Raw genomic sequence first — 13,896 nt, 5'->3', positions numbered from 1 at the left:
ACGAGCAATTTATAAACTATTTTTCAAACCTAGCATTTGACAACCCTCCAGCATTTGACAATTTATAAATAATATTTATATAATATATATATTTATAATGTACATATATTATATATTTATAATAAAAATATATAATAATATTTGTATATTATTTTATAATAATATAATATAATATAATATAATAATATTAGTGTTAGTGGTATGTTAGGAATAATACAAAGATTATTTTAGTGAATGATGGAAAAATGACTTACCCCATTTTATATGATTATTTTAGTGAAGACAACTAACCCATCTAGGGAAGCATAAAAAAATAGGTAAGTTAGTTGATAGAAAAGTTGGCCCGCTTTTTCATGATATCTGCCAACCAAAGAATGGCCTTATAGTTTGTAACTTTCTTTTTTCGCCTAAGTTTTATTGGGTTGAGCTTCCTGCTCACATTCAAGTAATTCAGCTATGTCCAATACTCTATTTGCTTGATTGTAAAAATATGAGTATGCAATTACCAAAATAAAATATGCCTAGCAAACAGGTTCAAGTCATGAATAGTGTTACCACTCAAGATTTCACCCATAATATAGGTGGGAATCCTCACATCTTAGACTAACCCAGGTACTTATATACAGGTAAAACTCCCTCCTATTTAAAAAAGAACATGCCTAGCAATTACAAAAATTGGGCAACAAATGGTATAAGTAGCTAACGTATCCAAGTTTGATCTCTCTCTCACACAGTCACACACACATCTGCATTTTGAAGACTGCGACCTATAACAGTAGGAAAAAAGATGAGGGGAAATGAATCTGAGATGGGTTGTAGGAAAGAAGAAAACAGGGCAAAAGTGGAAAAAAAATAGTGGAAGTTCCAAAATCCTATTTGAACAACAGCTCCTAATATAGTAGTTAATCCATACAACATCACAGAGAGAGTCCCACGCATTACATCAATACCAAAAGAGTTTTTTTTTCTAGGTAAAAAGTTTGCCTGCAAGCCTTACAAGGAGCTCTAGAAACTATGAATAGTTGTTCGAAATCAATGCTGTAGATATCAGCAACTAAAGCATGGATAAATATTAACAAGATAAAGTAGCCTTTAAAAGCACTCCTTCAGTGTGCATAGCATATTATTATTACATTATTACACAAAAAGTACAATAAGTAGACCCATGTTTTGCTAAGATTAACATCAGTTTCTATGTGAATACCACAACTCCCTTCTCTATATTATACCATCACTCAAGACCAATTACTGCCCATAGTGCATCATCTCACATGCTTGGTTTGACATTGAGACGAGTTGCTATCTTCCGTCCCAGAGACTTGTCACACTGCATCCCATAGATAACTTCAATCAGAATTATATCATTTCATTAATGCAAAAAGCTAATAAGCTTAGCGCAGAAAATTCATCATCCGATAGAACCCTCCATGAAAGCATGCCAGGATGTAGAAATCGCATGGATGAATATGAATAGCAGGAGATGGGAGGAAGACTAACCTGAGACCAGTAGGAGATCCAAATGCTCTGGATTTCATGGGTGACCCTAGGGTCAGACAGTGCCTCGACCCACCGGCGAATGAAACGCCCTTGCCTAGAAAGAAATAAAATACTCACTCATGAGCCCGGTGTATTAGGTATGCATGCATCATTGAGGGTCAAATGTCATCTAGGAGTGCAAACCTGTCAGGATCCCAAGAGCGGTATCTCTCACCAGGCTGCTTGAAGTTGTTTTCCTTTTGAATTACACACTGTAATTACCAATAGAGAATAACATTAGTTAACTCTCTTAAGCACCAGGGAAGCATCAAACATGGTTATTTTTTGTTGAACTTAAACAATCTAATGAAGCATTGCACACTCTTTCAACACATTTAGTTCTTTTCTTAGGGTATAACTGAAGAAACGAGGAATGCACCATGCTTTAGCATGAATTAAAGGAAAGGGACATCCTTCCTTTCAATGTGCTATCTATCTCAAAATTCTATCAGAGATCGACACTCAGGCTTAACAGCAAAAAATTGTTCTTTTTTGGACAGTTAATGTTGAAATATTATCCATTTCAAGTTAATAAAGCATAGTTATTTATAGATGCAGTATGTCTCTCCAGGATCCTTGAAGTTGTTTTCCTTGTGAATTACACACTGTAATTACCAATAGAGAATAACATTAGTTAACTCACTTAAGCACCAGGGAAACATCAAACATGGTTATTTTTTGTTAAACTTAAACAATCTAATGAAGCATTAAACACTCTTTCAAGACATTTAGTTATTTTCTTATGGTATAACTGAAGAAAAGAGGAATGCATTATACTTTAGCATGAATCAAAGGAAAGGGGCATCCTTCCTTTCAATGTGCTATCTATCTTAAAATTCTATCAGAGATCGACACTCGGACTTGACAGCACAAAAATGTTCTTTTTTGGACAGTTAAAGTTGGAACAGTATCCATTTCAAGTTAATAAAGCATAGTTATTTATAGATGCAGTTTGAATAGCTTGCTTTGGGTATAGAAGCAGTACTTAACGTTCTATAGCAGCATAACAGTTCATTATCTTAGGAAAAATGATAGAAGCATACGGTCCAGGCAGATATATTGACAGGCACATACTTTTTCACGCCTTCCAGTAAGAATGCGAGATGGTATCGGGAACCTCTCAGCATGTCGAACAGGATCATACCTCGAAGGGAAGTAATTCACCTGGAAAACAACACAAAAACAAGAAAATGAAGGGATATAATAATGGAATCTCAGGCCCCCAAACAGAAATTAAAGACTACCTCCTCATCCCTGTGCAAGAAGTTCATGAACCCATCATGGTGGTTGTTGTGATGAGCACACTTGGGAGCATTAGCAGGAAGCATCAGGTAGTTTGGCCCCAGACGGTGTCTCTGAGTATCAGCATAAGAGAAAATCCTTGTTTGAAGCAGCTTATCATCTGAGTAATGGATTCCAGGCACCACGATTGCCGGGCAGAAAGCAAGCTGCTCATTCTCTGCAAAGAAGTTATCGATATTCTTGTTCAAGACCATGCGCCCAACCGCCTGGAGAGGCAGGATGTCTTCTGGCCATGTCTTGGTGACGTCAAGTGGGTCAAAATCAAACCTATCCTCATGATCGGGATCCATGGTCTGAATGTAAAGCTTCCACTCTGGATAGTTTCCAGCAGCAATCGAACCATAAAGATCCTTGGTGGCATGGCTGTGGTTGTTGCCTCCAACAATCACAGCTTCATCTTCCAGCAGACACTTCACCCCACATGTTGGTCTCCAGTGGAACTTAACATAGTGAGCTTTTCCTTCCTTGTTGATAAAAGTGTAGGTATTGACACCTGAACCATCCATGTGCCTGTAGTCTGCTGGCACACCAACATCATCGAACAGAAAGGTAAACATGTGCAAGCTCTCAGGATGGTGGGAGAAGAAGTCCAGAATCCTCCAATTCTCCTGGATGTGAGACTTTGGGTTCGGTTTGAGAGAATGGACCATATCAGGGAACTTTATTCCATCACGGATGAAGAACACAGGGAAGTTATTCCCGACAAGATCAAAGTTACCCTGAGGCCAATAAACAATAGCACAACAATTTTTAGTGCAACTCTATTTTCAAAATCACTAGTTCCATCCGACAAACATTTAAACCAAGGACAAGGAAAAGGTTACCGTTATTATAATAAATGCATATGTGCTTTTATATGTAGATGTACTTTTGAATAGCTTTATGAGGAAAAGGAGGACAGTTGCACCTCTTTTAAACAGAGAAGAAAAGATGTCATTATTTGAAACTCAATGTTGCTTACAGAAGAAAGGGACATAGGTATCTTACAGCAAACTAGCATGCATGTATTTTGCCGTATTTCTACGATTAATGTATGATACAAGAATATTACCAAAGTATGCACACCAAGCACCTTTTTCCTTCCATAGAAGTAAGATCTTACAGTGATCACTAGATGAACAAAACCAGTGGTACAATAATGATAGTGTGGAAACCATTTAATTACTTGAATAGCTGTGAAAGAAGCACTACAGTAAACAAGATGGCATTCAGTTCTAACATAATCAGTTTGGAAATGCATAGTAACACAAAATTAAGCATCCGATGTGGCAGACAAAGGATACTGAGATTTAGAGCTAGAAGTTTATTACCGGAAGCATTTTCCTGAATTTGCAGCTAAAGCAATGTTACCTCTCTGGTGTAGAACTTCACAGCAAAACCTCGTGGGTCTCTCAAGGTTTCAGGACTCCCGCGCTCATGAATAACAGTCGAAAAGCGAACAATGACTGGGGTCTGGACCCCTGGAGCGCGGAGAAAATCAGCACATGTGAGGTGAGAAACATCGTGAGTGACCTCAAAGAAACCCTTGGCGCTAGCTCCTCTTGCATGTACAACACGTTCTGGAATGCGCTCTCTATCAAACTGGGCAAGCTTTTCAATGACATGATAATCCTCGAGGAGAATAGGTCCTATAGAAGGAAACGACGTCAACAATATTGAACCACAATATCACCAAGAAATAGCAAAATATAATGTAAAAACAGAAATAAGTGTTCTAATTATTGCCTTTCAATCTACAGAGAAATATTGTGGTTCACCCATCAAACACTACACCAAATTTACACCAGATTTATATAACCATTACCAATACACCAAACTTGATCAGTTATGGTTGGTATCAATCTACATAAACTAATCAGCAAACCGTCCACCAATTATTTAGGATTGTCAGTCAATTAAATTGAATTTTCTTGAGGCTTCCATTATTGATACCCCAGAGACAAGATTAAAGCACTAACGGAACAACTGTTGGTAAGAATGGTAGGTTTATTGTCTAACAAAGATAAGCCCCATGCAAACATCTTTAAAAATATATATATAAATCAAGAAATGACAGCCAATAACACAGTCTTGCATTCTAACACACAGAAAATATTGGACTTCCAATGACCATAATCTATACTATAACTGTTGAAAAGAATGTTGAGAAACATATTGACTCCTGAGATTCTCAGATCTTAATTTTCTATTAACATATACATCTAGGGTCATTGATCTTGTCATACACTGTCTGCTGCATTTAAAAATGACTCCTTTCTTTGTATTAATCACAGCTAGACATTTGACCCTTCTTTGGTCATGGATTTTTAGTGATTTTGTGTTTATATATGGTTAAAATAGCATAGCTGAACCAAGACATATTTGACAATGGAGACACAGAATCTACATTCTTTTATTTTATTAAAAGCCATACTAAGTTGACGCGTCTACCATACTTGATGACTCTAGTATTCTGTTTACAATAGGATATTTTTCCTTCGCATAATAGTAAAAAACACTATCGCCATTATTACAGTTATTGAAAGAATATGATGATTAGCTACACAAGTAACTTTCTACAACCTAAACCCTCAAGAAAGTACCTAGAATAAAATACTTCGACAGAAATTCTCATCATTTCTCCTTATCGCTCCCCGCTTTGTCTTTGCACCTAGGATATCACAGTATTCATGCAAGAGGAAAAGTAAATATCATGAATGGAAATGAAATGACATTTGGAATTGCTTTAACTGCAATCTCATCACTAATTTTTTGATTTTTTTTAATCAGAGAACAGAAAAGTTCTCATCTTTAGTACTGAAGATAAATTGGCATAACAAAGATTTTTATTTAGTACAAGCATTTCATCACTATCACTGAACACAAATTAATGCAAACCTCCACCAATTTTCTCAATGCACGAAGCTTATTCACCTTACTTAAATTCAATTTAACAAACTAAATAATCTATCAGATTGTTGAATTCCACAAAGATACAAACAGTCAATTTTAAGCAACCTTGTAAGAAAAAATAAAATAAAATGATAGAAAATAAATCCCAATTCTGCCCAAGAAAACCAACAGATATCTCCAGCTACAACATTATATTTGGCATCATGGGAAGGAAAAAAACCAAAAGCCCACAAATCAAGATGGCAAAGACTAATGTTTTATTACCTCGGGTTCCAACGGTGAGCGAGGAGTTGTTGTTCCAAACAGGGGCACCAGAGTTGGTGGTCCAGAAGGGAGAGTTGTAGGCGCTTGAAGGGCGGTACTGCAACAAATCAAAATAAAATAAGAGATTAATAATCAGACAAATCACCCCAAACACAGAGGAACTGAATCTTGATTTTTTTTAAAAAAAAAAACCCAAGATAAGACCAAAAACCCAATGTTTCAGACAAATAAAAACTAAAAGTTCAAAAAAGATATATAGTAGATCAATAAAAAAGATATATAACCGATCGATCAACAAAAAGACCTCTCCAAAGAAGGAAAAGATTATAATGAAAACAAAATCTATCAATCAAATAAAAAATCAATCCTTTTGAGGTGATCATTTGGCAATAAAGCAAAACTCATCATTCATTACCACTAAAAACATCAGAAATCATGAGACAGGTCCCAACTTTTAAGAAAAGATTTCAAGAACTACAATAAAAGAAACAAAGAGACAATCCACCATCAGAAATATTTCAAGAACTACAATAAAATAATAAAAGAAACAAACAAAGAGACAATCCACCATCGCCATCTGGAGATGAGTATCAACAAGAAACCAAATCAAACCAGCTAGATGATCTCCTTCGAAATCTTTCCCCAAATATTCAAAAAATAATAATAATACCTTGTAAGGATCCATGGAGGGAGAGCGGATTAGATTCTCTCTGTCTCTCTTTAGGGATTAGAAGGAGCTTCGCGCGGTCCGCGGTTTCGTCGGCGAGCTTCTCGCACCGGGAGGAGGGATTTATGTAAACTGGAAGGGCGGGTAATTACTGGGACGGGGCCCACCAGGAAAGACTGCGTACGTGACAGCTGCTGAATGTCTGGCGGACGTCCTCGTCGTCCAACGGTTCATCCGGAGGGCGTCTGTTCATGGAAAGGAGGAGCACATAACGCTTGAATCTTGATACATGATCTTCGTTGCATCGGACCGCCGCCATTTCCGATAAATTGCCGATATCTCGCAAGTTTCTAGAATTAGGTTCCGATGAACGTGCGGAACACTCGGATTAGACTTATCCTGTCATCCATTGGTAGATTGTATTTTTTTTTTTTTTTTGCTTTGAAAAAGGGAAAGGATGGAGGAAGGGATAAACTCACCCACAAGTAGCAGCCTCTACTAGGCCCCACCCTACCGGGAGAATGTTTGATGAGGACAGAAATGACCGTGTGTTGGGCATGCCGGCCGATTTTACTCATATCCTCCCCATCCGTGGGTTCGGCTCGTTAACCCTCTGGGCTCCGACACGGTTATATAAAAAGAAAAAAAATAAAAAAGAATTATCTCTTTCTCCCTTTATTTTTTTTTCTTTTTTTCTTGGTTTCGAGGGGGAAAAAAGAAAAAGGAAGCAAACGCCCGCCCCTTTCTAAAATAGAGGAGGCCTCACGGCCCATTGGTGGTTATGGTTAGGGCTGTTAATGAGCCGAGCTGCTCAGGCTCGAGCAGCTCACGAGCCCAAACGAGCTCTAGTCTTCCGCTGAAAAATCTTATTTCAGCACCATAATTCATAAAAATCTGACCATATAGAGAAAAATAGCCTGTTATCGAGCCCGAGCTCGAGCTCGGACTCGTAATTAAAACGAGCTTTACGAGCTTAAGCCCGAGACTTTGCTTTGCCAAACAAGCCCGAGCTCGAGTTCAATATAGAGCTTGTTATCGAGCCCGAGCTTTTGTGAAACGAGCCGAGCCGAACTCTCCCAGGCTCAGGCTCGGCTCGTTAACAGCCCTAGTTATGGTCGGCAATGGTGTTGGCCACGGTGGCACAGTCGAAGGTTCCACAATTGGCAAGTCGGCGGCAATGATCGGCATAGAAGGAAAAAATTAAAGAAAATGAAGTTGGAAATTTCAATCTAGAACGGCCCCTTCTTTCCAACCAAACCCAGTGACAATCTGACCAGAAACTATGATTTAGGGATCAAGAAGAGTGTGGAGAAGGATTAATTAAAGATTTTGGAATCTTTACCTAGTTTCAGGTGGTGTTTTAATATAGCGCTGGCAGACGATGTGCAGATGAAAATTTGGACAAACTCCAAGTCCAGGCTTGAGTCTTCGGTGTTGGATCAAAAGGGGAAGAGCTCTAAATGGAGCCGAAAGGATGTCGGAGTCCGTCTCAATGTTAGATTCTTTCTGACAAGTCCACAAAGAAGGAAATTCCCATCGGGTGTCTTCTTCTCTCGTCGCACGTACTGACCAAGTGCCTTTTTTCTCATTCCGAGCCGATTCTTATATCTGCACGGTCGAATGGATCAGGCTCAACCCTCTGTTAGCTAAATTGAGCGGGTCTTAGATATATATTATAACATAAATTCTTTTGAGCCTATACACCTTGAGATACTTTTACCTATCTATCTATGGAATGTAGTGTACAAATCCTTACTTCAGTATATTTCAATTATTCAACTTTTGTTTGAAGGAGAGAAAGAATGGTCGAACCAATACCGATAGATGTATCGATCGGCTACTGGACCAGTTTTAGTACCGATTTGGACCAAATCGAACCGGTACCACGGTTCGGCCTGATTTACGCATTCAAAAATTCAAAAAAATTTAACATTGATGCAAATCGACCGGTTTACATATGTTCTAGTCGATACGGACTAGTTCAGGCCGATACGAGCTGGTTCAGATTGATACTATTTTTTAACGTCGAATCGGACCGATCTTTACGGGCTGAATCAGTCGGTATGAGCCGATTCTGCGTTTCTTGAAGGAGAACAATGAGACCAATGCATAAATTAAAATGACAGCTCTATTTTTTATTACGAGACAAAAATCATCAGTATATATTATACTATGTAATATGAATTCTTCTAGTACTCTATTGATGAGATGTCTCCATCTGTTCCTCTTGCCGGTTTGATTATTTTAAAAGACGAGAGAAGAAGCTACTATGGGGCTTGCACGTTTAGGGAGAACCGTACACTAGTATATTGTACGCATAAAGGCTCTTCAAAACTATCATGCGTGCCAATCTTGGAACAGGACTGGTAAACTGGTTCTTCCAAAACATAATAACGAGCCTCATGGGATTGTTAGGGCTCACTCACCTAGAACTCGAGTTATATCTCTTGCTCAAAAGAACGATTGTTTTTATTTCACAATATTGACCATTAGATCGGGATCCGCATAAATGTTAAAATGTTAGAGCCACTTTATTCATTTATCTATATAAATTTCAAAGTAACTATCATACAATCTAATGATAAAGATGGATTTATTTTTATAAAAAATAGCTTTTCTCCGCTCCAGCCCTCTCTCCCGACAGCTATCACTGGGCCTACTTACCACCTAAGCAAAAGATAAAAAAAAAATCACCAAGATGATAGCACGATGGAAATGAAGCTTTGATTCCACCTAAGTGGCCCAGATTCGAAACGCGCGGGCATCGATTAAATGCAGAAACCGAATGTCCCCTGCCTGATTTGCCCGATGGAGTCGCTGTCTGGTCTGTCGGTTGCTTAGGTGGTGCTAATGTGACGTATTAACACGTTGAGTTTCCTCGTGGGTGGGAAGGATACGAGTAAAACTTATCTGCCTATATCAAATATTCTCCAGCAGAGGGGCCTAGTGGGGGTTGCTATGCGGGTGAGGTTTTTCTCATGCTCTCTTCTCTCTTTTGTTAGCAAAAAAAAAAAAAAAAAAAAAAAAAAAAAAAAAAAAAAAAAAAAAAAAAAAAAAAGAAGAAGAAGGGGGAAAAGTCAACCGTAGATGTATTTTGGAATTATCGCGATACATCCGAGATGGACACCAACGACGCCGTATGTAAAAAGGACAATCGTCTCAGGGACGTAAGTTTTATCTCTAATTCTATATTTTTCTCTTTTAAAAATTTTTATGGACGTCATGAAGTCATGGCGTCTTATCCCCTTTGGAGTTTTCTACAACCACCTCACGGCCACTGGTGATGCAACGTGTCACCATTCACTAGACGCCACGCGTCATCATGGCTCTTGGAGTGTGTGCTTCCCTTTGGCTCGGTAGGAGTGTGGAGTGTGAACGCCAAGATGCGAGGGGAAGATAACGAGACTTAGGATGAAGCTGGGCCGCGAAAGTAGAATTCAGATGCCACGTTAGCAATAAATTTGCTAAAAATATAAAAAAAGGTTAAAAAAAACTTTTTAATGTGGTGATCGGTGACTTATTGACTTGACAAAAAAAACCTTTTTCATAAGTCTTAATTCTCGAAAGGAGAAGTAAAATAAAAAAAAAAAAATCTTGCTTTAGTTTGATCTTTTTTCCAAGAGATGGGAGGAGTTTGCTTATATATTTGTGCTAATAAAAAACTTAGCATGCTTACCAGAAAATAAAAAAAAAGGCGTGCTTAGAAAAACTAAAAAATAAATAAAGAATGTTTGTTCAAAAAAAAAAAAAAAAAAAAAAAAAAAAACTAAACTCAACTCAACTCATCAAAGCTTCTACCTCATAATATTTAGTTGAGCTTTCGTCTATCTTAGTTCTGGAAAAGAGAAGTAACAGAAAAATTTCTTGCTTTAGTTTGGGAGTTTTTTTTTTCGGGAAGATGGAAGGAATTTGCCTATATATTTTTTTAGCTAATAAAAAATTGAGCATGCTCATGAAAAAATAGTTAATAAAGCATGATTGCTCAAAAGAATAAATAAATGAAGCATTTTTCAAAAAAAGAAATAAAAAAATTTAAATCAACTCAACAAAGCCTCGTCATCATAATATCTAGCTGAGATTTTATCTTAGTTCTTGAAAAGAGAAGTTAAAAAAAACAACTTGCTTTAGTTTGGATTTTTTTTTTTTTTTTGGAGATGGGGGGAGTAAAAATTAAGCATACTTACTTGCTCAAATTCAAGCCCATGTCTAATTCTAACCACTAAACTACAACCACTTCACAGTAAAAATGCTAATTATTACATACTCTATTATCTGGGATGGTTCTATTTCATTAATTTTTTCTTTTTGAATTTTGGAAATAATTTCACATTTAGTTAATGATCTCTCTTTTTGCTTTTACATCAATCTCTACTATTATGATGATACAAATGGTCAAAACTACTAGGTCAACATTGTGGGATTATATTACACAATACTTCACATGTCCAATTCTAATATATATATGGTAGGAAATAAAATTAAAAGTTTTGAACCATCCAAATGAAATATTTATAAAAGAGATATATGAAAAGAGCATGACCTGAATTTTTATGGGAGGATGATGGACTTTAATTTCTTTTTTTTTAATTTTTTATTCACTTGCACATGCTAGAGATGGATTGCATTGACACAAACAGGTTCCTCAACATGACTTAATCAATCAAACTTTTTTATTCATAAAATATGGCTTCTAATACAGTCCAACCTAAAAACTTATTTATTTACTTATATCATTTTACTTCTGATTTATATTCACCACCAACATGTATCATCTATAGCACACATACTTTATATTCTAGTAAAGTCACTACTGTTTGCAAGCTAATTATGTATAATTTTCGAAAACACTAATACCATAACACAGCCCAGTATAGCGAGGAAAAGAATATAAAATAAATGATCTTTGTATATGTTTATTTTATTAATGAAAGTGCCTTCAAGGAGTTTACAGTTGCGGCTTCAAAATTACTCTGGATTGTAGTTTTAAGAGCTGGATGGCAAACGAAGACGCAAAGAGCATTGGTGAGAGCATGAATGGAGTCCACATGTTGGCCCAGGGATCAATCTCAAATTCTTTCACCGGAGCCACAAAAAAGGTTGGTGGAGACTGGAGACTTGACTTCAATTTGGTGCAGAGGGAATCACCTCCATTCATGAATTTTTGTGGCCATTTTGTATTTGTTTTAAATATATTGCCCCTGAGATATAGTATCTGATACCAAGTGCCGTTATGCTACATTCAGGAGATATCTCGTACTTACCGAGTTAAATACTTTTGAGGGACACAACATAGCTCTGAAAAAAGAATGAACAAATGTTCATTACCTTGTTCCTACCCTTTATTGCCATAAAAATGTTAACTCTCTTCTAAATAAGAAAAAATCATTGTTTCCACTGGTCCTCACTGTCACAGTGTGGCTTCTTCCTAGAAAAGACTTCTTGTTTTATTTTTGTCTGTTAATGTAGTTTTATCTGAGGGATTTGTTTTACTGGTGCAATTTTCTTATTTCTTGTCTAACTTGAAGACTAGGAATTTATCTATTTATTCGATACTACATATCTGCAGATCCTATCCGCAAGTACTGAGAAACAGGCTTTTAATTTTAGATGGTAGAATGATCATATTAAGTTATTTTCCAAAAGAAGGATAATATATGATATACGATGATTTTATAAGTTTCGCCAGCATGTCTGGGTGGTGTAGTTGGTTATCACGCTAGTCTCACACACTAGAGGTCCCCGGTTCGAACCCGGGCTCAGACAATTTTGTTTGTTTTTTGCAACCTATTTTTCTCTTTTTTATCCAATTCTAACGTAAATCTTTTCATATCCTTAAACCAATGTTGGACTCCTCTTTTTCGCTTTTTTGCAACTTATTTTTCTCTTTTAAACAATTCTGACGTGGATCTTTTTAAATCCTTATGCAAGCTGGACTCCTCTAATCAACCTGGGATGAGTGGCCATCAAGAGTCCCACGCATGGACATGCTTGGTTGGTTTCCTGGACATCATCGGTTCAAAGATGTTTACCGGCGCTCGCATTGATCATTTAGTTTCAAAACTTAATCCAATTTGCATGCCACCTTGTGTGTAGGTAGGTTGGATAACCTGGAACGGACCAATATATCTTGGAGAAAGCTTCCGATTTGCTGTCCTTGAGATCAAGATTTGATGGTAAGTTGGCAGCGTGAGAGACCAAGTCACCGATCTTGGATTTCTTCTCGTATGATGCTTGCAGTCAGATGTTGGGCATCTAAACAATTGCGAGAGCTGGAATTAAATTGTATGTCAGATCTATTATGATTAGTTTGGAGTCAGATGGCTGCTACAATTTTAGACAAGTCTTCCAAAATCTGTGAAGCGAATCCAACTTCTCGATGCTATCCCTTGTTATTTCCTGGCTTTGCTACCAAATGGTACAAAAATAAGAATTCAATTCAAGGAGAAACCGACCTCCAAGCTAAATTTGAAAAATGTGGAGAATCCTCTATACTTAACGCAACGTATAGCTGCTGAAAAGCCCCAGATAGGGAAAAAGATGAAGCGAATCCAGTAATTATGGTAGCCTTATTGTGCTATAATTGGAAACAGTTTTGCAGCATCCAAACTTACCATGATAGAATCTCAATTAGATCATTACATGGCTGGATCTTGGACTCAATCAATTTGCTTGGAACTATTGCTACGCTACCAGCCTAGTAAGATCTTCTGGAAAGATTCATCTCCATGGAAATATAGGTGGTCAAAAACTACTTCTTCAAGGATTATTCATCCCCTTTTCTAGGTAATCTATCTTCATTCTGAAAATTAGAAACAATTATATCCTACATGGCATCGACTACATGGCCGTGCACTCTGCCAATCAAGAAACTTTGATCTATCTTCTTGCTGATTTTACTAGCTCGATCCACGAACCCAATAAAACTTTCAACCCAATCATCCAAAGAAGCTCATAAACTCCCTACAAAGATCGAATCTGCCTCCCCTGCAATCTTGTTCTGTCTTCCCTTGCTACCTTCCTGTCTCCCCATCTCGACACTCTTCCACCCCTGATCCTGCCGGATCCGACTGATAGTTCCCAAACAGGCCCTAAATTTATTCTAGTTTATCTTCAAAATTGAGAAAATGTGCAACAGATGGGTGAAATATATTATTCAGGATTAGGTAATGGCCGTAAAAAGTAAAATACTGACTATTTCCTGAATATAATTGTATTTTTTTTTTCATTGCATGCCC

The 13,896-nt window shown here is 37.2% G+C and overlaps 1 protein-coding gene and 1 non-coding gene across 3 annotated transcripts; one reads left to right on the top strand and one right to left on the bottom strand.

Annotated features, from left to right (window-relative positions):
* Nucleotides 1–1,086: 1,086 nt before the first annotated feature.
* On the bottom strand, nt 1,087–6,959 carry LOC103706873 (catalase isozyme 1-like). 2 transcript variants are annotated; one of them, XM_008791133.5, is made up of 8 exons: nt 6,665–6,959; nt 5,995–6,091; nt 4,189–4,466; nt 2,781–3,557; nt 2,611–2,700; nt 1,681–1,748; nt 1,498–1,591; nt 1,087–1,327 (listed from the first exon to the last, which is right to left on the bottom strand). In XM_008791133.5, exons 1-8 carry the CDS (start codon nt 6,677–6,679, stop codon nt 1,268–1,270), a joined length of 1,479 nt encoding a protein of 492 aa, XP_008789355.3. In that variant the 5' UTR covers nt 6,680–6,959; the 3' UTR covers nt 1,087–1,267. The 2 variants fall into 2 exon arrangements, with proteins under 2 accessions (XP_008789355.3, XP_038979786.1); XM_039123858.3 differs by lacking the exons at nt 1,087–1,327; nt 1,498–1,591; nt 1,681–1,748 and adding an exon at nt 1,968–2,141.
* A 5,391-nt stretch (nt 6,960–12,350) lies between these two features.
* On the top strand, nt 12,351–12,424 carry TRNAV-CAC (transfer RNA valine (anticodon CAC)). Its single transcript has one exon. It is a non-coding gene; the product is annotated as a tRNA-Val (tRNA).
* Nucleotides 12,425–13,896: the final 1,472 nt, after the last annotated feature.

This window comes from Phoenix dactylifera, chromosome 3, assembly GCF_051530095.1.
Source record: "Phoenix dactylifera cultivar Ajwa chromosome 3, Ajwa_hap1_PhDact_Kaust_v1.1, whole genome shotgun sequence".
Classification (NCBI taxonomy): domain Eukaryota; kingdom Viridiplantae; phylum Streptophyta; class Magnoliopsida; order Arecales; family Arecaceae; genus Phoenix; species Phoenix dactylifera.
The sequence above is the reverse complement of the archived record's forward strand: the minus strand, read 5'-3'. Positions and strand labels throughout refer to the sequence as shown.